This window comes from Schistocerca serialis, chromosome 4 (assembly GCF_023864345.2).
Source record: "Schistocerca serialis cubense isolate TAMUIC-IGC-003099 chromosome 4, iqSchSeri2.2, whole genome shotgun sequence".
Lineage (NCBI taxonomy): Eukaryota > Metazoa > Arthropoda > Insecta > Orthoptera > Acrididae > Schistocerca > Schistocerca serialis.
Window position 1 is genome coordinate 513,205,733 of NC_064641.1, and position 26,815 is coordinate 513,232,547.

At 43.6% G+C, this 26,815-nt stretch overlaps 2 protein-coding genes across 8 annotated transcripts in view; both read right to left on the reverse strand.

Moving 5' to 3' along the window:
• Positions 1–26,815, reverse strand: part of LOC126475236 (pyrethroid hydrolase Ces2e-like) — a 212,224-nt gene that overhangs the window by 30,306 nt on the left and 155,103 nt on the right. Inside the window, exons 6-7 of one of the 7 annotated variants that reach the window (XM_050102921.1) lie at positions 10,147–10,297; positions 2,238–2,419 (exon numbers count right to left, since the gene is read on the reverse strand). The exons of 3 other annotated variants lie outside the window; for them this stretch is intronic. In XM_050102921.1, coding sequence (XP_049958878.1) covers positions 2,238–2,419; positions 10,147–10,297 — 333 coding nt within the window. The remainder of the gene's footprint in view (positions 1–2,237; positions 2,420–10,146; positions 10,298–26,815) is intronic. 3 more of the 7 variants (XM_050102919.1, XM_050102923.1, XM_050102922.1) reach the window with 3 other exon arrangements.
• LOC126475237 (venom carboxylesterase-6-like) overlaps positions 13,087–26,815 on the reverse strand; it is a 51,255-nt gene continuing 37,526 nt past the window's right edge. The window contains exon 5 of the mRNA XM_050102924.1: positions 13,087–13,308. Within this exon, the coding sequence (XP_049958881.1) occupies positions 13,103–13,308 (206 nt within the window). The 3' untranslated portion in view covers positions 13,087–13,102. The remainder of the gene's footprint in view (positions 13,309–26,815) is intronic.

Genomic DNA, 26,815 nt, shown 5'->3' on the forward strand with positions numbered 1-26,815 from the left:
TGGGGATGAGGGGATTCCAATTGGGAATACCAAGGCGGGGATTTCCAGTTCCGTCATTTGCCTGTCAGCTGAGGGAAACACCCCCAAGACTATAGTCAGTACAGTGGGATTGGAGCAACCTGTATGTATAATTTACTCAGCTACATGGTCAATTTCATATTGCTACGCTACTTTACTTGCTTTACCACTAAAAAATAAAGTGAAATTGCAATGAAATCCAGACCTTTAGCTGCTTACAGGCATCGATAAATATCAACGGGGACAGCTGAAAATGTGTGCCCTGACCGGGACTCGAACTCGGGATCTCCTGCTTACATGGAATATGCTCCGCCCGACTGACCCATCGAGGACACAAGGATAGTGCGACTGCAGGGAATTATCTCTCGCACTCTCCCTCTGAGACCCACATTTCCAACTTACTGTCCACACACTATATTTATAGTGCCCCTGCCCATTACTGGCGGAAGTTGGGTTGGATTGTTTGAGGGAAGAGACCAAACAGCGAGCTCATCGGTCTCATCGGATTAGGGAAGGATGGGGAAGGAAGTCGGCCGTACCCTTTCAAAGGAGCCATCCCGGCATTTGCCTGGAGCGATTTAGGGAAATCACGGAAAACCTAATTCAGGATGGCTGGACGCGGTATTGAACCGTCGTCCTCACGAATGCGACTTGCGGAAGTCAATCTACCGATTCCCATTAGAGTTTGACCAATGTGAGTGCATCCACACTGAAGATCATTGGCCGGTAAGTCTTATCTATATGAAGATGGTATATGTTCTTTCGGACACGTTCATATAAAAAATATAGTTGTTGGTTTTGCTTTGGTTTCGATGTCGACTATAATAATGTAATGACTGACCGCGGTTCTATTTGGAGAATACTCAGTCACGTGCCAGAAATATGTAAGACGAATTACGGAAAACCTTAACCATAGCGATGAATACGGACTTGAATCTCGGTACTCCCGAATGTGGGCCATGTTTTGAACAAGTAACCTTATTGATTAGTCCTGTTATCAGAGAGGATAGGTTACGTCAGAAAATGCTAACAGCAATCCTGTTCTATTAGCTGTACAAAAACTGGTTTAACTTGAATATACTATGTTGAGAATCGAGACATCACTAGGTGACATGATAAATGAGAGGTGCAGTCAAATGAAAACCGCGCACTCGCCACAACAGGACCACAGAATGGTTCCATTGAAACGTAATCACCACACCTGTTAAAACATATATACCTCTGAGAGACGAGACGATCAATGCCTGTTTCGTTAAACGCGGTCGAATACTGACGGATCCACAACCGCACCCACTCTTACACTTCTTCGACCGACTGAAACCGACGTCCACGTGTATCTTTCTTCAGGTTGCCAAAGATGTGCAAATCACACGGTGACAGATTCGGGCTGTACGTAGGATATTGCAGTGTTTCCCAGCCAAACCGTTGAAACGTAATCTTCATCCGACTGTCAGAGTGGGGGCGAGCAATATCGTGGATCAGGATGATTCAGTCCCACAGCATTCCTGGACGTTTTGACATTATGGCGAGTCACATTTTGCTGCAAAGTGGCTTCATAAAACTGTGCTCTGATTGTGGTTGCATGCTCGAGGAAGTCGACTAGCAGAGGAAGTATCATGTTGCATGGTGACGCCCACGCCCCTCCAAACACACACACACACACACACACACACACACACGCATGAGCGCTTCCACGCAAGCACACTGTCTGCCAGACAAAGGCTACTCTTCGACGATTTGGTTATGAAGCACTACAACCTCCTCTGTACAGACCGGATCTTTCACAATATGATTTTCAAATCAGTGACGACCCGAAGAAGGAAGGAGGTCACGCGTGGACGTCGATTTCAGTGGCACGAGGAAGTGCAAGGCTGGTTGTGAATCCATAAGCTGCCGATCGCGTTTAACGAAACAGGCATTAACCGTCCCGTCTCCTAGTAGGATAATGCCTTAATGAGTGTGATCATTGCTTTCCAGTGGAACCATTCCAAGGTCCTGTTGTCGTTTGTGGTCAATTCCCATTTGAATCCTCTGACAGAAGATCTTTTCACAAACATGAATTAACATATTATTTCTCTGTTAGTAAATAACAGTGGAGGCTTGCCGCCCATAAAGAATGCTCAATTGACAATGTGAGGTATGGTGCAGAATTTCAGCCATGCGTTATCATTAGTTCTTTAGTTCTCCCACTGCACGCTAGTAGACGTAAAATTACTCACATACACCAGAGAGTCAGGATTATCTGCAGAAATAGTGTCGTTGCCGAAGTAGAACTCCCTCACTTTGGCTGCTGCAGCTTGTTGTTCCTCTACTGTTGACAGGTGCAGACAGGGCCCCACCGACTCCACGAACTGGTTGTTGAGAGTGTTGATCTTATCGGTATCGTTAAGTATCCCAAAACCTGAACAAAAACATACAGCAATAAGTACCGAACCTAGATTCGTACACGATGCAGGTTTCCGCACACACTGCCCGTGCCTCATAGCCGGGCTGTTAAGGGCGACGGGCTAGCCCTCCTGAGCCGTCAAGCTGGCGAGCTGACAAGGAAGTGATATCTCAACTCTCATGTCGCCGCGAGGAGTGGCCTCGTGGTTAGAGGCGTCATGTCACGGATTGTGCGGCCCCTCCCACCGGAGATTCAAGTCCTGTGTGTGTGTTGTTCTTAGCGTATTTTAGTATAAGTAGTGTGTACGTCTAGGGACCGGTGACCTCAGCAGTTAGGTCCCTTAGGAATTCACACACATTTGAGCTGTCATGCCAAAATCGGCAGCAATTTTTTTTGGCACTCATTGTTAACGCCACTATAAATACATAACACAAATTTCAGCTGCCAGTACATACGTAATTTACTTAAAAGTTGTGCAAACTTGTATTTCATGACTTGACGCGTTCCAACTTCGAAAGTGATACCCTGGTTATCTCTAGTTGTTGCTGTGGCGCACATGGTGCACATTATCGGGGTACTGCAGCCCTCGCATTATCGCTGCCGCACTCGTTGAAGAGGCTTTGTTAAAAATGGAAGCTAATTTGTATCTTGAGACTCTTCCGTTTGGTCCATGTTTGCAAAAAGAACAATATGGGATTGTGGGTCCTTCTTGATTCAAAACTCTACTGTTTAATGTTCTTTCAATAATGGCTCTGAGCACTACGCGACTTAACTTCTGAGGTCGTCAGTCGCCTAGAACTTAGAACTAATTAAACCTAACTAACCTAAGGACATCACACACATCCATGCCCGAGGCAGGATTCGAACCTGCGACCGTAGCGGTCGCCCGGCTCCAAACTGTAGCGCCTAGAACCGCACGGCCACTCCGACCGGCCAATGTTCTTTCCGAAACTAGTTTGTTCGACAATATCGCCATCAGTCGGTTTTTCTTTATTTGAAAATTAGCATCGTTACAGATATTGCAAAACGTTATTGAGCCGTGCGTGGCTCGTGTTTCCGCCATAATGTATTTTACACCCTGTTTTTAACGTACTTCCACCTCACTACGTTATTTTAAATTACTACTGTCACTGAATTCCTGCTTTGCCTGACCGTGAGCGGCATTAGCAGAGCCTATCGATTTATATTCCCTCTCGTAGTATCTTTGCTCGACTGCTATTACTCCCCGGTCGTTGCCTGTCGTAAGGGAGTTCGGGTCACGAGTTCGGGTGGGTCAGTCAGTTGGAACGCGTCTGGAGCGCTCTCCGGACATACAGTCGGGGAGTTGCAATACGATACTAGGGCAGTCGGGTTGGAGCAGCAGTGTGGTCTGCGTCGACATGGCTCGCCCGGCCATTGCTGCCACGCATCACTTGAGCCGGGCAATGTTCTTGGTGGAACGTCGGTCGGTCGTCCTACTGGAAGACGCGTTTTGGCTCGCCCATCGTTCATGAGTCGGCTATGTGTGTGTGTGTGTGTGTGTGTGTGTGTGTGTGCGCGCGCATCGACTCCCGATTGGTTTTCGTGTGTGCTTAGTTACTGTTGGGTATCGCTCAGGTCTTCGTGCAAGTGTTTATCAGGTTGTGTGTGTAGTTGGCCTTATTTCCACTGACGACTATTTCAAATATTTTCGGTATTCTGCGGGAGTCGGTCGGTTGCTGCAGACCAGGAAGTTATATCCGAGCGGTGCAGTTGGCTGGTTCCGCTGGCGGTCCTGCGCAGTGTCGGAGCGTTCGTGGAACTCTCCGATCGTTACGAGCTTCGTGGTTCACCGACCCAGGACGTCAAAGTTGAGACGTGGTTTCAACTACCCAAGCCAAGTCCATTCATGTTGTGCGGTTCGTTTCGGTGGTTCGCTGTTGGGGAGGTTTTCCTGTGAGCAACACCGAGTATTTCTATTGCTGAAATTTAGCCGCCATGCGGTGTAATTAACTATACTGGTTGACTACAATTCAAGTGCACCAGCGGAATTTTCTATCTTGTGACCGTTAGTGTTCTGGTTACCTGCCATTGCCACTGACATAAATTTAGGCAGTGTCCTTTCCTCACCTGTTGTCGCTGTCCAACATGGTGTCTTGTTTTGACAACTTATACATATTTTATTGTGGATAACTTTTTGTGTTAGAGTTCTCATGTACCGATTGGTGGCAAGCAAGTCGTTGTGTCGGTCGGTCCGTGGCTGTCCCCTGGTTGGATTCCGACGGATCAAGTGTAGTTGGGCTCACCACCTGTCTCACGTAAGTGAACGAAGGCAGACCGACCTCCCTGGAGGCTTCTGAGTGCCGTTTTCTTTATTGTCCTTCTCACCGGTGTTTAATTGCCTGTTTATAATCCATCATAGCCAATGATTTAAAAAATTCTTGTTTTTACTGGACTTAATGTATTTTGAATTTTGGAAAATCAATTGTGGGCCTTAAGCCACTTAAAACCTTATTCTTGAAATTACCCTTTAAACAAAAACATTGCGACCTTCTGCCTAAAAATATTATGGTAATATATTTTCAAATTTAATTGGCCGGCCGAAGTGGCCGCGCGGTTAAAGGCGCTGCAGTCTGGAACCGCAAGACCGCTACGGTCGCAGGTTCGAATCTTGCCTCGGGCATGGATGTTTGTGATGTCCTTAGGTTAGTTAGGTTTAACTAGTTCTAAGTTCTAGGGGACTAATGACCTCAGCAGTTGAGTCCCATAGTGCTCAGAGCCATTTGAACCATTTGAACCATACAAATTTAATTCTGGCCCTCAGGCGCTTGTATTGCACCTTGCATATGTTTGTTCTATCTACTTTTGCTTGAGGCTTTCCAGCCTAGCTATGATACCATGTATATTATAGTTATTTTATTTGCTATTGTAACTGCATTTTTATTTGGTTGATTTTTAAGATTTCTTGTTTGGAGGCCTTCAGCCGTGAAATAATTGCCTTTTGGAAACTCAGAGTTCTAAAGGTTCGGCTATGTGCCGTTTTGGTTTAAAGGTGTTATTAAATTACAATAAATTACAGTTTTGAGTGAACCTGACCGACACCTTATTTGGCCCTTTCCACAATCCTAATCACCTGTTCTGCCCTGCGTCTCAGTTATTATACGTGTTCTGTCTGGTTCCAGATATTTATTGTTTGCGTAGTTTTATAATACCTCATTTACTTTTAAGTCACATGATTTCTACGTTTGTTGACATTCTTCTGGCATATTTCCTGTGTTTCATTGCCGTTTCTTTGGCATACAGCATGTTACCTGCAACTGTATGAGTGGCTATTGTTAACAAAATTTACGCAAAGCGTTGCTATGTACAGATCAGTGCATTTTTCTGTATGCCACCGTTACAATGTTCTTTAGTTGCAGTAGACCCTAGTACACTTTTTTTTTATTTTTTCGGTTCCAGAATCTGGTTATCTATTGAGCCTCTGTCTACAGACACTGACGAGTGCCTTCGGTACCGAACGACCTCCGTGTCGTCCTTCACCAGTGGCGTCATTGGATACAGTATGTAGAGGTGTGGGGTCAGCACTAGAGATCAGAAATGGAGCGAGTCCTAACGTTGCGGGTGGTATACATCACAAACCAAGGCGCTACTGTTACATTAGTGCAAACGGGCTTCATTTGTTCCCACTGTAGTTCCACAAGTATGACATGTCTGGTAATTGTGGCACTGCGGTCGCTTCATGCTCGACTTTTCCTCTTTTACTGAAGCACGTATGAGTTCAAGGCTAGTCGTGACCTACCTCTAGCATGGAAGATGAGTTAACGATTTTGCTGCTATGAAGTAGCACTGTCAAGACGTTAAGACCAATTATCGGGATCAGATGGCCTAACGAAGCTGTGCTTTGTGAGACTGTATAGGAATAAGACGAAAATTGATTGAGGCGATGTACGTAGTTCCAAATGTGTTCCATTAGAGAAGTGATGTCTGGAATAGGTAAGTAATTATTCACACGATATATATATATATATATATATATATATATATATATATGTATATATGTATATATATACTCCTGGAAATTGAAATAAGAACACCGTGAATTCATTGTCCCAGGAAGGGGAAACTTTATTGACACATTCCTGGGGTCAGATACATCACATGATCACACTGACAGAACCACAGGCACATAGACACAGGCAACAGAGCATGCACAATGTCGGCACTAGTACAGTGTATATCCACCTTTCGCAGCAATGCAGGCTGCTATTCTCCCATGGAGAAGATCGTAGGGATGCTGGATGTAGCCCTGTGGAACGGCTTGCCATGCCGTTTCCACCTGGCGCCTCAGTTGGACCAGCGTTCGTGCTGGACGTGCAGACCGCGTGAGACGACGCTTCATCCAGTCCCAAACATGCTCAATGGGGGACAGATCCGGAGATCTTGCTGGCCAGGGTAGTTGACTTACACCTTCTAGAGCACGTTGGGTGGCACGGGATACATGCGGACGTGCATTGTCCTGTTGGAACAGCAAGTTCCCTTGCCGGTCTAGGAATGGTAGAACGATGGGTTCGATGACGGTTTGGATGTACCGTGCACTATTCAGTGTTCCCTCGACGATCACCAGTGGTGTACGGCCAGTGTAGGAAATCGCTCCCCACACCATGATGCCGGGTGTTGGCCTTGTGTGCCTCGGTCATATGCAGTCCTGATTGTGGCGCTCACCTGCACGGCGCCAAACACGCATACGACCATCATTGCCACCAAGGCAGAAGCGACTCTCATCGCTGAAGACGACACTTCGTCCCTCCATTCACGCCTGTCGCGACACCACTGGAGGCGGGCTGCACGATGTTGGGGCGTGAGCGGAAGACGGCCTAACGGTGTGCGGGACCGTAGCCCAGCTTCATGGAGACGGTTGCGAATGGTCCTCGCCGATACCCCAGGAGCAACAGTGTCCCTAATTTGCTGGGAAGTGGCGGTGCGGTCCCCTACGGCACTGCGTAGGATCCTACGGTCTTGGTGAGCATCCGTGCGTCGCTGCGGTCCGGTCCCAGGTCGACGGGCACGTGCACCTTCCGCCGACCACTGGCGACAACATCGATGTACTGTGGAGACGTCACGCCCCACGTGTTGAGCAATTCGGCGGTACGTCCACCCGGCCTCCCGCATGCCCACTATACGCCCTCGCTCAAAGTCCGTCAACTGCACGTACGGTTCACGTCCACGCTGTCGCGGCATGGTACCAGTGTTAAAGACTGCGATGGAGCTCCGTATGCCACGGCAAACTGGCTGACACTGACGGCGGCGGTGCACAAATGCTGCGCAGCTAGCGCCATTCGACGGCCAACACCGCGGTTCCTGGTGTGTCCGCTGTGCCGGGTGTGTGATCATTGCTTGTACAGCCCTCTCGCAGTGTCCGGAGCAAGTATGGTGGGTCTGACACACCGGTGTCAATGTGTTCTTTTTTCCATTTCCAGGAGTGTGTGTATATATATATCGAACAATATTCGCTTCTTACTGATCAGTCATTATAGTAGTACACAATGATCGTCATCCCTAATGGTTGCTTATGTCATTTGGACAGGTTGGAAACTGAAACTTGCTCTTGAAAATGCATATAACGCCAAAAATCATGATTCTGTGAAATAAATGATCATAATCTACATACTACTGCCAGAAATTTCTTTCAAAAAAGTTGTGTGTGTAGCGGCAATGCCACGAGTCCGCGATTATACGGGGTGTTCAGAAAGTCTCTCCGCAGTGCCGTATGATTGTTCGCCTGCCTGGGTTACTTCCCTTCAAGTGGACTCTCACAACATTCCACTGTTTCGTTTATGTCAGCCAGCGTCGGTAGTATCGTTGGTGTGTGTCGTTACGTGTTGACGTGAACGTTTAAGTTTAGTTCCTTTGTTCGTTTGTTTCGTTTTTGTCGCTGTTAAAATGCTAACCATTGAACAACGTGTGTTCTTAGTCGAACAAGTGTTCAAATCTAGTGATAAATACAGTTCGTCAAACATTTAATTCAGTTTTGCCGGAGACAACACTCCCACATCGCTATACTGTGCGAGATTTGACGAACAAATTTCGAAGTACGGGTTCGCTGCGAAGTGTTCTTCCTAGCGTTTTGTCTGAGGATAAACTACTCGATATTTCCGAAAAAATGTCCGTGATTCCGAACAAGTCAGTAAGAAAACTCTCTCAGGAAATCGATGTTAGTGTCGAAACGTCCCACACAGCTGCAAGGAGAAGATTAGAACTTTTCCCACACAAAGTGACTGTCTTGCAAGAACTGAAAAGTACTGATCATGGCAAGAGACTGTATTATTGTCAATGGTTCAAAAATTTCGTACAAGAAAATGGAAGGTATATTCTTAATGAAATGTTTTTCACTGATGAGTCGTGGTTTAATTTATGCGGGTACATAAACCCGCAAAATTCTCGTATGCGGAGTACTACAAATCCATTGTGTATTCGTGAGGAACCACTACATTCTGTGAAAATAAGAGTTTGGATTGAAATTTCTAGACGTCGGATTGTGGGTCCCATATTTTTCAACGAAACAATAAGCGCACAACGATACTGCAGTGATATTCTGTACCCATTCCTAGGAGAACTTGTGTTAAGTGAAATACTGAACAGTTGCCGGCCGGAGTGGCCGTGCGGTTCTAGGCGCTACAGTCTGGAGCCGAGCGACCGCTACGGTCGCAGGTTCGAATCCTGCCTCGGGCATGGATGTGTGCGATGTCCTTAGGTTAGTTAGGTTTAATTAGTTCTAAGTTCTAGGCGACTTATGACCTCAGAAGTTAAGTCGCATAGTGCTCAGAGCCATTTGAACCAACCACTCAACGGTTATTTTCAGCAAGATGGTGCAACCGAGCATACAGCTCGCGTTTCAATGTCACTGCTTGCTGATGTTTTTGGTTTTCGCATAATTTCACAGGGACTTTGGTTTCCACGATCGCCTGACCTAACACCACCTGACTTTTTCTTCTGGGGTGCAGCGAAAGCAACTGTCTATAAAAACCGTTCAAAATCCATCGATGGATTGATAACTGCAATATCCACTTTCACTGCTTCTGTTACAGAAGAAATGTTACAGCTTGTGTTTGGAAACATGATTAGACGAATTAAACTGTGTATTCAACAACAGGGGGGGGGGGGACACTTTCAACATATAATGTGAAAACTTCTAAGTAAAAATGAATATTCAATGAATTAATAACTTGTATTTCACTGAGTTTCATTTAGGTATATTCACTGCGACATACGGCACGCGCGGCTATCATACGGCACTGCGGAGAGACTTTTTGAACACCCCGTACTTGCGAACTCGTGTACTCGCTCTCCTTTCTGAGCGAGTCAAAGTCCACTTGTACCGGACAACAGTGACAGGTGGGCAGCGGCGACGACTCACTAGTCGAGTCTTCGAGCACACTGAGGCAGAGTTCGGAATGACGTCATATGACTCGCTAGCGAGATTCAAACCGTCCGGTGAGACTCTGTACCGTGCGGGCCAGGCCGCAAGAAAAGAGCAGGGTGGGCTGAACCAGCACCATGTACGATTATAACCGAAATACGACGCAGTTGCATTTACTCATATTTGGCAACGCGAGATTACATTTGTATGCCTCCTTAACCTGTAGTTATACTTACACAGTAGATTTCACTGAAACTATTAATATTTTGTCGGTTATTACGGTATGTCCCAGAAGTTTATTCCAATATTATTACATCGTTTTAGGGATGTGTTACACTCCTCTGGTGTATAATTTGTAGATACGTACTATTTTCACCGGAAGTGACGCCTGTCATGATGGGCACTCGCAGGAACCGGCCATCGATGAGCGGCTGTATTGGAGGTTCCGAGATGAAAGCACCCTCACGCTCTGCTTCGATGTGCGGTGACCAGAGAGCATACGAGTATAACAGCTTCTCCTGAAACCAAAAACGTGTTCTCGTGAAAGTTACATTTGTTACTTCCACATTGTAAACAGTACATTAACGAGATGTGAGTCCATGAAAAATATTCTTCTTGTTCCCAGCTATCCTGGTGCCCGTAACCGAGCTCTTTATTGCCAATCTCATGAAAATCTTGCATTATCAAAATATTTGCTACAACGAGTGGATATACTTAAAAAGGATTTCTGTTACAGGCTTCTAGCCGTTATAGAGCAGACTTAATAGACAAAGTTATAACAAGAAACGGTGCACATTAATGAAACGTTTGAATACAAAATTAATTTGAAGATCGGATCACTTTTAAATTTCGCACTGCAAGGTATGCACATAAATTGGGAAGAATCAGTCACCATTCTAATTATAACATCACATACCATTTTCGTTTGACTACAGCAAAGACTGCAAGAAATTGTTGCACTGCTCAAAAGAATTAGGGATAAATGACTTTGGGCGTATGTCGTTCTCCACTGGGCAGTAACTGAGGACTGGGTATGTTACCAAATTATACTTTATCTTTCTCAAATTAATCCATCAATTTTGTTATAACTACGTTTTGTAATTTTATAGGTAATTTTAAGTTATTTTAATGTAATAAGTTTCCTTTAATTTACGTCTTTATTTTGATGTATCCCTCAGATTTGTGTCCCGAATTATATTACAATTGTAGATCTGAAGATGATCATGAGATGATCGGAACTGGTCACTTTTTAATAAATGTGCCTTACGATCTAGGCTATTATAATTAATTTTAAATAAAATCAAGTGTATGGGCAGACCATTTGCTCGTCTTGTACATCCTATTTCGCTCTACGAGCATCACGGTGCTAAATGTATATTTAGTTTCAGAGACGGAACGTGCTATCCCTCTGCCGCTAAATACTGTCGTCCTGTTAAACTCCGCAGTGTCACCTGTTAAGCTCCCAAACAGCCCAATGTGAGATAAGGGCCTGAACCGCCAAGTGTCAGCAAGCGAAGGTCGTCGAATGATATGTACGTTATCACTACACACACTGAAGTGACGAAGTCAAGGGATAGCACATATACAGATTGCGGTAGTATCGCGTACACAAGGTATAAAAGGGCGGTGCAATTTATACTCAAGTGATTCATGTGAAAAGGTTTCCGACTTGATGATGGTCGCACGACGGAAATCAGCATACTCTGAACGCAGAATGGCAGTTGGGGCTAGAAGCATGCTACATTCAATTTCGGAAATCGTTAGGGAATTCAATATTCCGAGATGCACAGTGTCAATAGCGTGCCGAGAATATCACATTTCAGGCGTTACCTCTCACCACTGACAAGGCAGTGGCCGACAGCCTTCGTTTACCAAACCGAGTGCAGCGGCGTTTACGTAGAGTTGTCAGTACTTACAGACAAGCAATACTGCGTGAAATAATTGCAGAAATCAATGTACAATGAACGACGAACATATCTGTTAGAGCGAGCGCCTTTGCTAGCAGCACGACATCGCCCTGCGCCCGGGCTAGTGAACTTATCGATTAGACCCCAGACGACTGGAAAACCGTGGTCTTGTCAGATTTATTTCGCTTTCAGCTGGTAAGAGCTGATCGTAGGGTTCGAGTGTGGCGGTGCCGCAGACCCCACGACGGCAAGTTGTCAACAAGGCATTGTGCAAGCTGGTGGTTCCTCCATAGTAGTATGGGCTGCGTTTACATCAAATGGAATGGGTCCTCTGGTCCAGCTGAACCGATCATTGACTGTAAATGATTATGTTCAGCTGCTTGGAGACCACTTGCAGTCATTCATGCACTTCATGTTCCCAATCATGCTACCGGTCCACAGTTGTTCATGATTGGTTTGAAGAACATTGTGGACAATTCCAGCGCATTATGTGGTTACCCACAGCGCCTTACATGAATCCCATCGAACATTTATGGAAAGTCATCAAGAGATCAGTTCGTGCACAAATCCTGCAGCGGTAGCACTTCCGCTATTATGGTCGGCTGTAGAGGCACATTGGCTCAGTATTTCTGCAGGGGACTTCCAACGGCTTATTGAGTCCATGCCAAGTCCAGTTGCTGCTCTACGCCGGACAGTAGGACGTCCGACACGATATTAGGAGGTATTCCATGACCTTTGTCACCTAAGTATATATTCCGCCAATGGACGTGACACTGATATTCGCCGTTTTAGACTATCTTGTGTCAACTCTTCGCATCCCAAATTCCGACCTCCCCCACCCCTACCTAACAACTGTGGGTAAATTCCAACAGTTAGCCGAGCACCATCGAAAAACATAGACTCGTCAATAATAGAGTTCGTTTTCGATTACTTTTACGTATCATCCCCTCGATATCCTTCCCCATCGATAAGGACGCGAGGCCGTCTAGAGTGGCCGTGCGGTTCTAGGCGCTACAGTCTGGAGCCGAGCGGCCGCTATGGTCGCAGGTTCGAATCCTGCCTCGGGCATAGAGTGTGTGATGTCCTTAGGTTAGTTAGGTTTAATTAGTTCTAAGTTCTAGGCGACTGATGACCTCAGAAGTTAAGTCGCATAGTGCTCAGACCCAGCCAAGGACACGAGGGCAGTGTTATCCCAACAGCGTATTTTTACTGACAGAATGTCTTATATGTAAAAAAATTGCATGATATTGATCCAGGCGATCCAGCCGCATGCTGCTGGAATCGGTGCACACATTCATATGACACGGATTATGTTTTACACATGTTTCAGCAACATTAATTTCTTTAGTCATTATGTGAATGTGGATCTGCCAAAAATGCACTATTACAGGATGCTATGACTGCCAAAATCATACGTCAAACCTCGTCTGTCAGTATGAGTGAGCTGTCCACCAGCAGGTCCGTAGCGTTGACAGAGCGCAGGAAGTCCACCAGCTGCTGGGAGTCATCCGTCTCGTAGCCCAGGGCAGCCCCCAGTCTGAAGGCGTTCCTACGAGCCGCTTCCAGGGGAACTGAAGTCACGATGAAGTTACCGCTCTGGATAATCAGCCGCGAGAACAGGCCTGTCGGAATGACAAACAGTCGAAAGAAATAGGTTCCCTGAGACATGGTATGAATGAGATATTTACTTCGTATGTATTTCGAATTGACCAGTAACGTGTCATTATCACAATGTTTTTCCTTATATTTCGTCGCACTAGGTCTTGTATTTCGTAGGAGGCTAAATTCATTTGTTTGTCTGATGGTCGCCGCAATTCATTTGGTTCTGCTGCATGGAAAACTGTAAAGGCAGTATGAACAATGTCTTCCTCCGTAGCCCTGTAGTCAACGCGACAGACTTTCATGCGAGTGGCCCAGGTTAGATTCCCGTTACTGCCACGGATTTCTCCTTTATGAGAGGACTGGACTGGGGTGTACTCAGCCTCGTAATGCCAACTGAGGAGTTATCTGACTGAGAGGGAGCGGCTCCAAATTCGTAACGTCCACAACGGCCGGAAGTGCCGTGTGCCGATCCCATGGCCCTCCATACTGCATTCGATGATGAATAACTCAGAACGACATGGCGGTCGGCCGACTATGTTTGGTTTTCAAGGCCTGATCACGGGATTTTGTCCGTATCTCACGGTCTTGCGGTAGCATTCTCGCTTCCCGAGCACGGGGTCTCGGGTTGGATTCCCGGCGGGGTCACGGATTTTCTCTGCCTCGAGATGATTGGGTGTTGTTATGTTGTCTTCATCATCATCATTCATCCCCATTATGGTCGGAGGAAGGCAATGGCAAACCACCTCCGCTACGACATTGCCTAGTCGGCGGTGCGGGTCTCCCGCATCGTTAACTACGCTCCTCCGAGTATGGGACCTCGTCACCATCACGGGATTTCCCTTCCACATGAACAATACGGATTAGTGTATACATGAAACCATCATTTTCCTCCATCCAGTTGAAAAGATGGTTGGAGAAATCGTGTCAGTCCCGAATTTTTCGTAACACTTTTTATGGTTTAATGGCCGTTTCTGAGGTCTACACATAACAAAGCTCAGTCATCATCAGTTCCTGGAAATAAAACATGTAGCTCCTAGACTACATGGCAATAAACTGCATTTCTTGTTTCTTCGCTTACATTCGAACTCAGATGGGATATACACTATGTGATCAAAAGTATCTGGACACCTGGCTGAAAATGACTTACAAGTTCGTGGCATCCCCCAGCGGTAATGCTGGAATCCAATATGGTGTTGGCCCACCCTTAGCCTTGATGACAGCTTCTACTCTCGTAGGCATACGTTCAATCAGGTGCTGGAAGGTTTCTTGTGGAACGGCAGCCCATTCTTAAAGGAGTGCTGCACTGAGGAGAGGTATCGATGTCGGTCGGTGCGGCTTGGCACGAAGTCGCCGTTCCAAAACATCCCAACGGTGTTCTGTAGGATTCAGGGCAGGAATCTGTGCAAGCCACTCCTTTACAGGGATTTTACTGTCGTGTAACCACACCGCCACAAGCCGTGCATTATGAACAGGTGCTCGATCATGTTGAAAGATGCAATTGCCATCCCCGAATTGCTCTTCAACAGTGGGAAGCAAGAAGGTGCCTAAAACATCAATGTAGGTCTGTGCTGTGATAGTGCCACACAAAACAACAAGGAGTGCAAGCACCCTCCATGAAAAACACGACCACCGCCTCCAAATTTTACTGTTGGCACTACACACGCTGGCAGATGACGTTCACCAGGCATTCGCCAAACCCATATCCTGCCATCGGAACGCCACATTGTGTACCGTGATTCTTCACTCCACACAACGTTTGTCCACTGTTCAAACGTCCAATGTTTACGCTCCTTGCAACAAGCGAGGCGTCGTTTGGCATTTACCGGCCGCTCGACCATGAAATCCAAGTTTTCTCACCTCCCGCCTAACTGTCATAGTAGTTGCATTGGACCCTGATGCAGTTTGTAATTCCTGTGTGATGGTCTGGATAGATGTCTGCCTATTACACATTACGACCCTCTTAAACTGTCGGCGGTCTTTGTCAGTCAACAGACGAGGTCGGCCTGTACGCTTTTGTGCTGTACGTGTCCCTTCACGTTTCCACTTCACTATCACATCGGAAGCATTGGGCCTAGGGATGTTTAGGAGAGTGGAACTCTCGCGTACAGACGTATGACGCAAGTGACACCCAATCACCTGACCACGTGAGTTCCGCGGAGCGCCCAATTCTACTCTCTCATGATGTCTAATGAATGACAGCTGAGGTCGCTGATATGAAGTGCCTGGCAATAGATGGCAGCACAATGCACCTAGTATGAAAACGCATGTTTTCAGGGGTGTCAGGATACTTTTGATCGCATAGTGTATGAGTTTTGCCTAGACTGTTATTTTTCGGTAAAAGTTTAATATCCGGTTTGCTGAAACTCAAGTTAATGCATACATTAAATCATTGAAACAGCTTATGAAATGTGCATAACTTCCACTACGATTCTCTGTGAGAAAAGTAAGCGAAAAGGAACTGCAAGGTCACCACACAAGTTTCATGGCAAACTGAGAATGTTTGGCTTCATGCAGACCGTTCCGTCATCGAACGTTCTTGTTCAAAGTACTTACATCACTTATGGGTCAAATGTATTGGTATCAACAAATTAAAGATGAAAACTTCTGAGATGTTTTTGTTTTATGAAGCAGAAGCGAAGAAAGAAGGCAATAAAAATGCATATATGAATAATATGAGTGTTATACAGTCTTTTGCGAATGTGAAATATCTTGTTTAGACCAAAAACGTTTCACGTTATTTAAAAGCGTCATCAGTGGACTATGTTTTTGACTCCTTACATTATTCCCCCAGAGTTGTTCTAGACACAGGAGCCCGTTTTTAAACACACGGCAATACACTAGTCAAAATATTTTCTCTTTTGCATGTTTTGGCTTATACGAGGGTTGCCCAGTAAATAATGACCCATATTTTTTTTCTCCAGAAGTATTTATTCCACAACAATCAAATTTACATATGTGAAAGACTGATGTTTTGTCTACTTGCTTTATTTTTCCACATAATCTCCTTCAAGTTCGACGGCCTTTTTCCAGCGAGACACAAGAGCGTGTATTCCCTGCCGGTAAAAATCTTTACTCTGCCTACGGAGCCAGGTTGTCACTTCGTGAATCACTTCTTCGTTATCGGCAAAACGTCTTCCACGAATGAAATTCTTCATTGGCCCAAACAAGTGAAAGTCTGAAGGAGCCAAATCGGGGCTGTAGGGTGGATGGGGTAACACTATCCAACCCAGTTTCGCGATGTGTTCACAAGTCCTCAAACTTGTGTGAGGACGAGCGTTATCATGCTGAATCAAAACATCCTGTGGGTTAACATGACGCCCAAGGCGCCGGAAGCGCTGCTTAGGTTTGTCTAATGTTTTGACATAAGCCTCTGAATTAATGGTACTGCCTTTTGGCATCACATTAATGAGAATTACGCCCTCGCAATCCCAAATCACAGTCATCATGACTTTTCCGGCTGAAGGAACTGTTTTGAATTTTTTTCTTCTGTGGAGAATAAGCATGACGCCATTCCATCGATTGTCTTTTTGTTTCGGGCTCAAAATGATGCACCCAAGTTTCATCACCTGTCACAATCCGTGACAAAAAGGCCTCCCCGTCAACGTGAAAGCGTCGCAACAAATCGAAAGAAATGTCTTTTCTTTGGGATTTGTGATCGACAGTAAGACACCGAGGAACCCATCTTGCACACACTTTTGAGTATCCAAGCTGATTGATAATCACATCCACACTTCCTTTGCTTACTGACAACTCCAGTGCCAATTGTCGAGTCGTAATGCGTCGATCCCGTCGAATGAGAACATCAGCCCGCAGTAACATGTCAGGCGTGACAGCCGTGGGAGGCCTTCCCGACCGCGGCAAATCTCGGAGCTCCGCAGCACCGCCCTCTGATGCTTTCACCCTCTGTGCCCAGCGACCAACAGTACTCCTATCGACTGCAGATGTTCCGTAGACGTTGCACAAGCGTTTATGAATATTGCCCACGGTTTCTTCCTCTGCTACGAGAAATTCAATCACTGCACGTTGTTTCTGACGGATGTCACTTGCAGACGCCATTTCAGAACATTCCTACACCACCGCTCTCTGTCGGAGGAAATTTAAACTTTGCGTACACACGCGGGAAACTTCAAATAACTCGCACCTAAAGTGTCACATTTCTAATATTTTTTATTTCGGAGAAAAAAAATATGGGGCATTATTTACTGGGCAACCCTCGTATACCCAAATTTTCCATATTGTCCCGCACGATCATTCAAACAAAAAAGGCAATATCAATCTCCAGGTATCATCCTTCCAAGCTCTCAATGTTGTTTTGCTTTTCTAGTGAATATAAAATATTGGAGGGTGTGAAGAAAATATCTTAACATAAAACGCGGTTCTTCATAGACTATCAAAATACCTTCCAGTGCCCAAGTGCAGAGATGAGAAGTGACACTGCAGATGACGAGGTTCTCTGCAGATAACTTTTTTGTATCATTTGTCTAATTATAGTAAATATCTTCTATGAACGTCACGAAGTTCGAGTTTAGAATAGTATCAAGAATATGCCCTAGGATCCTGCAACAGATGGATGCGCCTCTGTTCTCTTACCCTTTTTATAAACAGGAATAAATTGCGCCATTTTCCGGCTTGAGAGATTCTCGATGAACGCTAGCTAGGAAAGAGGTTGATTCCATCACTTAATACTAAATACAAGGGAAGAACGTGTTTTTCAGGAAAGTTTCTAGCCGGGTCCTCTAAGACACACATATCCAGTAAGACACACAAATCACTGACAGGTTCTGTAGATGCAAACAGTTATCAGTGAATACACTGACGGCGAATTATAATACTGGTATAATACTTTGACAATAATCAGTAACGTACATGTCGTTGCCCAGTCTTGCCATAGTAGCCCACGCTAATTTGTTAATGCAATGCTACATCAGAATTAAATCTACCGTATAAAAGTTCATTCCCAAGCTATTGCATTGTGTGAAAGTTCAGTGTGCCTCTTAGCACTGAATACATCTTTGAATTGAAGAGAGCGTCACAATTTGAATTACTGTTCCGTTATATTTACTATAGAAGAGAGTTATTGTGATGCAGATTACCAGTCATATTCTTTTATGGCCGTGTGACATATTTTAGTTCACGTCAGATGAAGATCAATGCAGCTGAGGCGAAAATAACCACAGAGAGATGAAAAATTAAGCAGGCAGCAGTGATACGTCGAAATATTCCAGTGTCGCGGACTTCGATTCGTCAGTAGATATGGGAAGCCCAGAGGCTGAGTCGTCAACTATCCCGGATACGCCAAAACGAGAAATGAATGTCTGAGTCTGATGTGTACATAACATAAACGGAAATCTTGCAGATAGGGCAATTACAGCTGTGATTTATCATCGTGAGTATTAATATACGCTTCAGCTGTATTTATTCATTTATTTTTAGAACACTACCGGTTTCCGGGCACTGAGAGCCACATCTTCAAATGAACATATGCATAACAGTAAATCAAGAGGGAACAACCACTTTGAGACATCCACTGACATAATAATTTTCTAATCCACTGATATAATAATTTTCTAAAATTATTTTACAATTTAGAAAAAAATTTAAAATCTTTTGCATAAAGATATTAAAATTTGTGTACGTAACTAAAACATTATAGCTAAAAAGCTCAGAACTTTGGACTCAGCATTCATTGTCCGTCAGAATAAAACACGGTTAAAATGCGGTACGTCATTGAATAGAAACAGGCGGATTCAGGGATTCCAATCCAAACTGGTGGACGGGAGCCATTTGGCTCCAATGTTTCATTTATGTGAGTACAAGTATTTTAATATTCTTATGTAAAAGTTTTTAAAAGACCTTAAAAATTTATTAATACCAAAGATTAGAGAAAATTCTCAAGAAGGGATCTGAAGAGAGCACTAGAAGGCTAGAACAAACTGATACGAAAATGGAACAGACTAGTATGGATCTTTCTGCAAAGACTGATGAAACCAGTAAGGCTACAAATAAAAAGACAGACGTGCTCACGACTCGGTCAGAGCAGCACTTCTAAGAGAATATGAAAAGTTTTAAGACTTTCGAATCTGAAATAGATGAAGTGCAAAAGGAACTCTTCGGAAAAACTGTTATCTATGATTAGCTTTTGAAGAGACAAGATGGGGAAATGCAGAAGTGTAAACATAGGGTGCAGGCCATTATACTAAACCAAACTGCTTATGCACCCCGCGTGGAGCAGATATGCAATGAGGTAACCAAAACGCGATCCCGTGTTGGAAATGTTAAACAGGATATTGCGCAACAAGTTAAAAATGAAGTCAAATCATTACCACATGTTGGGGGCGAAACAGGAGGCAACATTATTGGGCATACAAAATGACGAAATTGATTACCATTACAATTGTATTTTCTCGTAATGGGCTGCACTGCTGGTAGACTTCTATACGTATAATGAACCATGGGCCTTGCCGTTGGTGGGGAGGCTTGCGTGCCTCAGCGATACAGATTGCCGTACCGTAGGTGCTACCGAATGGTTCAAATGGCTCTGAGCACTATGGGACTTAACTTCTAAGGTCATCAGTCCCCTAGAACTTAGAACTACTTAAACCTAACTAACCTAAGATCATCACACACATCCATGCCCGAGGCAGGATTCGAACCTGCGACCGTAGCGGCCACGCGGTTCCAGACTAGCGCCTTTAACCGCTTGGCCACACCGGCCGGCGTAGGTGCTACCACAACGGAGAGGTATCTGTTGCGAGGCCAGACAAACGTGTGGTTCCTGAAGAGGGGCAGCAGCCTTTTCAGTAGTTGCAGGGGCAACAATCTGGATGATTGACTGATCTGGCCTTGTAACACTAACCAAACCGGCCTTGCTGTGCAGGTACTGCGAGCGGCTGAAAGCAGGGGGGAAACTACAGCCATAAATTTTCCCGAGGACATGCAGCTTTACTGTATGGTTAAATGATGATGGCGTCCTCTTGGGTAAAATATTCCGGAAGTAAAATAGTCCCCCATTCGGATCTCCAGGCGGGGATTACTCAGCAGGACGTCGTTATCAGGAGAAAGAAAACGCGTTCCACAGATTGGAGTGTGGAATCAGATCTCTTAATCTGGCAGGTAGACTAGAAAGTTTTAAAAGGGAAATTGATAGATTAAAGTTAGATATAGTGGGAGTTAATGAAGTTCAGTGGCAGGAGGAACAAGACTTCTGGTCAGGTGAACACAAGGTTGTAAATACAAAATCGAATAGGGGCAATGTAGGAGGAGGTTTAGTAATGAATAAAAAAATAGGATTACAGGTAAGCTACTACAAACAGCATAGTGAACGCACTATTGTAGCCAAGATAGACACGAGGCCCACGCCTACCACAGTAGTACAAGTCTGTACGTCAACTAGCTCCGCAGATGACGAAGAGATTGATGAAATGTATGATGAAATAAAAGAAATTATCCAGATAGAAAAGGGAGACGAAAATTTAATAGTCATGGGGGACCGGAATTAGATAGAAGGAAAAGGAAGAAAAGGAAAAGTATTAGGTGAATATGGAATGGGGGTAAGGAATGAAAGAGGAAGACACCTGGTAGAGTTTTGCACAGAACATAACCTGATCTTAGCTGACACTTGGTTTAAGAATCAAGAAAGAAGGCTGTATACTTGGAAGAGGCCTGGAGATACTCAAAGGTTTCAGGTAGATTATAGAAACCAGGTTTTAATTATAAGACATTTCAAGGGGCAGATGTGGACTCTGACCAAATTATTGGTTATGAACTGTAGACTAAAACTGAAGAAACTGCAAAAAGGTGGGAATTTAAGGAGATGATATCTGGATGAACTGAAAGAACCAGAGGCTGTAGAAAGTTTCAGAGAGAGCATTAGCGAAATATTGACAAGAACTGGGGAAAAAGTACAGTAGAAGAAGGATGGGTAGCTTTGAGAGATGAGGATCAAGTAGGTAAAAAGACGAGGGCTAGTAGAAATCTTTGGGTAATAGAAGAGATATTGCATTTAACTGATGAAAGGAGAAAGTATAAAAATGCAGAAAATAAAGCAAACAAAAAGGAATACAAACCTCTCACAAATGAGATTGACAGGAAGTGCAAAATGGCCAAGTAGGGATGGATAGAGGACAATTGTAAGGATATGGAGGCATATATCACTATGGGTAAGATAGATACTGCCTGAAGGAAAATTAAAGAGACCTTTGCAGAAAAGAGAACCAGTTGTATGAATATCAAGAGCTCAGAAGGAAAACCAGTTCTAAGCAAAGAAGGGAAAGGAAAAGGGGGCAAGGAGTATATAGAAGGTCTATACAAGGGCGAGGTACTGCAGGCCAGTGTTATAGAAATGGAAGAGGACGTAGATGAAGATGAAACTGGAGATATGATACTATGTGACGAGTCTGACAGAGCATTGAAAGACCTGAATCGAAACAAGGCCCCAGGAGTTGACAACATTCCAGTAGAACTACTGATAGCCTTGGGAGAGCCAGCCCTGACAGAACTCTCCATCTGGCGACAGGCGACATACCCTCAGACTTCAAGAAGAATATAATAATTCCAATCTCAAAGAGAGCAGGTGTTGGTAGGTGTGAAAATGATCGAAATATCAGTTGAACAAGTCACAGCTGCAAAATACTAACACGAATTCTTTACTGGAAAAACTGGTAGAAGCCGACCTCGGGGAAGATCAGATTGGATTCCGTAGAAATGTTGGAACACGTGAGACAATACAAACACTACGACTTATCTTAGAAGATAGGTTAAGGAAAAGAAAAACCTATGTTTCTAGCATTTGTAGACTTAGAGAAAGCTTTTGACAGTGTTTACTGGAATATTCTCTTTCAAATTCTGAAGGTGACAGGGGTCAAATACAGGGAACGAAATGCTATTTACAATTTGTATAGAAACCAGATGGTAGTTATAAGAGTAGAGAGGCATGAAAGGGAAGCAATGGTTGGAAAAGGAGTTAGACAGGGTTGTAGCCTGTCCCCGGTATTATTCAATCTGTATACTGAACAAGCAGTAAGGGAAACAAAAGAAAATTTGGAGTAGGAATTAAAATCCATGGAGAAGAAATAAAAACTTTGAGGTTTGCCTATGACATTGTAATTCTGACAGAGATAGCAAACGACCTGGAAGAGCAGTTGAACGGAATGGTCAGTGTCTTGAAAGGAGGAGATAAGATGAACATCAACAAAACCAAAACAAGGATAATGGAAAGTAGTTGAATTAAAACAGGTGATCCCGAGGAAATTAGATTAGGAAATGAGACACTTGAAGTAGTAGATGAGTTTTGCTGTCTGAGGAGCAAAATAACTGATGATGATCGAAGTAGAGAGGATATAAAATGTAGACTGCCAATGGCAAGGAAAGCGTTTCTGAAGAAAAGAAAATTGTTAACATCGAGTATAGATTTAAGCGTCAGGAAGTCTTTCCTGAACGTATTTGATGGATTGGTTGGTTTAAAAGAGGGGGGAAGGGACCAAACTGTTTGGACATCGGTCCCTTATTTGCATGGAGTGTAAACATGTATGGAAGTGAAACATGGACGATACATAGTTTACACAAGAAGAGAATAGAGGCTTTCGAAAAGTGGTACTACAGAAGAATGCTAAAGATTAGATGCATAGATCACGTAACTAATGAGGAGGTACTGAATAGAATTGAAGAGAAGAGAATTTGTGTCACAACTTGACTAGAAGAAGGGATGGGTTGGTAGGACATGTTCTGAGGCATCAAGGGATCACCAATGTAATATCAGAGGACAGCGAGGAGAGTAAAAATCGTCGAGGGAGACCAAGAGATGAATACACTAAGCACATTCAGAAGGATGTAGGTTGCACGAGTTACTCGAAGATGAAAAAGCTTGCACAGCATAGGGTAGCATGGAGAACGGCAGCAAACCAGTCTTTGGACAGAAGACCACAACAACAACAACATATGTTTTCTAGCACATGGATCAGACTCTTGTATTTTCTCCTGTTTGGTCTAATTTTCATAGTACGATCATGAAGTCATCATCTAGGTATGACTGTATTCGTTGTACGGCAAACCTCACTCCAATCATCAGGACTGTTGGGACCTAGTTTGTTGTTTTTCGCAATTCTCTTCCAGAATTCGAAAACATTTCTGTGCTGGAGTGTAAGCATATTGTAGTATCGCTGCCTATCCCACATACGGATATCAACAGCCGCCACTCTGGTCAGTGCAGAATGTAAGTGTAGTAATTGTGACTTAGGTTCTGTGGATCGTGTATTTATTTATTTACACGTCAAGTTCCGTAGGACCAAATTGAGAAGCAAATATCCACGGTCAGGGAACGTGTCAGTACATGAAACTACAACATCTAAGTAATAACAGATAAAAACAGAATGTTTATGAACCCGAAAAAGTCAGTTCATAAATTTAAGTAAACGCATTCTACAATACAACAAGAATCAGCTTAATTTTTCAAGGAACTCCTCGACAGAATAGGAGTGACCCATGAGGAAACTTCAAAAAATGGTACAATTGGCTCTGAGCACTATGGGACTTATTATCTAACGTCATCAGTCCCCTAGACAAACCTAACTAACCTAAGGACAGCACACACATCCATGCCCGAGGCAGGATTCAAACCTGCGACCGTTGCAGTAGCGCGGTTCCGAACTAAAGCGCCTAGAACCGTTCGGCCACAACGGCCGGCTGAGGAAACTCTTCAGCTTCGATTTGAAAGCGCGTGGATTACTGCAAAGATTTTTGAATTCGAGTGGTAGCTTACTGAATATGGATGCAGCAGTATACTGCACACCTTTCTGCACAAGAGTTAAGGAAGCCCGAAAAAAATCAGGTTTGACTTCTGCCGAGTATTAACTGAGTGAAAGCTGCTTATTCTTGGGAATAAGCTAATATTTTTACCAAGAAATTACATAAAGGAATATATATATTGAGAGACCAACGTCCAAATAGACAGATTCGTGAATAGGAGTCGACAAGAGGTTCGTGAACTTATACCACTTATTGCCCGAATCGCCCGCTTCTGAGCCAAAAATATCCTTTTAGAATGGGAAGAGTTACCCCAAAATATAATACAATTCGACATAAGTGAATGAAAATAAGCAAAGTAAACTAATTTTCGTGTCGAACGATCACTCACATCAGATACCGTACGAATAGTAAAAATTGCAGCATTAAGTCTTTGAACAAGATCCTGATCGTGGGCTTTCCATGACAGTACACTATCTATCTGGACACCTAGAAATTTGAACTGTTCAGTTTCACTAATAATATGCCCATTCTGTGAAACTAAAACATCAGATTTTGTTGAACTGTTTGTTAGAAATTCTAAACACTGAGCCTTACTGTGATTTAGAGTTAGTTTATTTTCTACAAGCCATGAACTTGAGTCACGAACTGCACTATTTGAAACCGAGCCAATGTTGCACACGACATCCTTTATTACCAAGCTAGTGTCGTTAGCAAACAGAAATATTTTAGAGTTACTCGTAATACTAGAGGGCATATCATTTCCATAAATAAGGAACAGGAGTGGCCCCAACACTGATCCCTGGGCTCCCTCCACTTGACCGTACCTCACTCAGACCCCACATCACAGCCATTCTCAACAACGTGAATAATGACCTTTTGCTGTCTGTCGCTAAAGTAAGAGGTGAACCAAATGTGAGCTACTCCCCGTATTTCGTAATGGTCCAATTTCTGGAGCAATATTTTGTGAGCAACACAATCAAACGCCTTAGTTAAATCAAAAAATAGGCCTGTCGTTCGAAACCTTTTGTTTAACCCATCCAGTACATCACAGAGAGAAGAGAATATAGCATTTTCAGTTGTTAAGTGACTTCTAAAGCCGAACTGTACATTTGATAGCAAATCGTGTAATATAAAATGATCAATTATCCCTACATACATAGCCTTTTCAGTAATTTTAGCTAACACTAATGGCATAGAAATAGGTCTAAAATTATCTACATTATCCCTTTCTCCCTTTTATAAGGCGGCTTTACTACTGAGTTCTTTAATCGTTCAGGAAACTGACCATTCCTAAAGGAAAAATTACAAATATCGCTAAATACAGGACTAACAGGTGCAGCACAGTATTTTAATATTCTGCTAGGCACTCAATCATAACCATGAGAGTCCTTAGTCTTCAGTGATTTAATTATTGAGTCAATCTCCCCCTTGCGTATATCACAGAGGAGTGTTTCAGACATCAATCTCGGAAAGGCATTTGCCAAGAAAGTTATAAGATTCCCTGCAGAAACTAAATTTTTATTTTATACACCAGCAATTCTCAGAAAAGATTGTTAAATACTGTACATACTCTGATTTATCAGTAAGAAATATTTTTACTACAAACTGGCTTTATATTGTCGACCTTGTGGTGCTGTCCATATGGTTTTAATTTTATCCTGTGAATTAGCTATTCTATTTGCGTACCTTATACTCTTTGCCTTCCTAATAATATTTTAAGCACCTTAATGTACTGCTTGTAATGGCTTACTGTCGCTTGATTGTGACCACTTCTAAGATTTTGCTATAATTCCCACTTTTTTCTACATGATGTCCTTTATCCCACTACTCAGCTACCCAGGCTGCCTTTTATTGCTGGTAACCCGTTTGGAACGTTCTAATGGAAAGCAACTCTCAAAGGGCATGAGAAATATGTTAAGGAAAGCCATTATATTTATCATCTATGTTATCGGCACTATAAACATGCTGACACTCTTGTTCCTTGACAAGGTTTAAAAAACTTTCTATTGCTGTTGGATTACCTTACTTACATAGTTCGTAATTACATGTGACATTTGTTTGAACCTTTTAGCGTTAAAATTTGTGCATCATGGTCTGAAAGACCATTCACCCTTTTACTAACTGAATTCCCGTCTAGTAATGCGGAATGAATAAAAATATTGTCTATGGCTGTGCTACTCTTCCTCTGCACCCTAGTTGGAAAAAACACAATCTGAATCAGGTCAAAAGAATTTATGAGATCTACCAACATCCTTTTTATTGCACCATCATATACAAAATTTATATTGGAGTCACCACATATAACTAATTTCTGGTACTTCCTATAAAGTGAATCAAGAACCCTCTCTAGCTTGAGCGGAAATCCTCTGAAGTCAGAGTTAGGGGACCTATAAACAACAACAATTAGAAGTTTAGTTTCACTAAATTCAACCGCCACTGCACAACATTCAAATATATGTTCAGTGCAGTGCCGTGATACATCTATGGACTCTAACGTATTACTGTTTTTTTCTTTTTCTACATACATAGCCATTCCACCATCCCACAAGGAACACCTTGAAAAACAGCCAGGTAATCCGTATCTTGGTGAAGGAAGCCTCTGAATTGTCAAATTATTTAAGTGGTGTTCCGACATACCAATAATTTCAGTCAACATCTATGAGCAGTTCACTAATTTTATCCCAATTAGTCTTATATTTTGATGAAATATGATAATTGCTTCTCTACTTGGAAACATGACGTCCTCTGAATGTGAGCCCTTAGTTGGAGGGACTTCCTTTAATT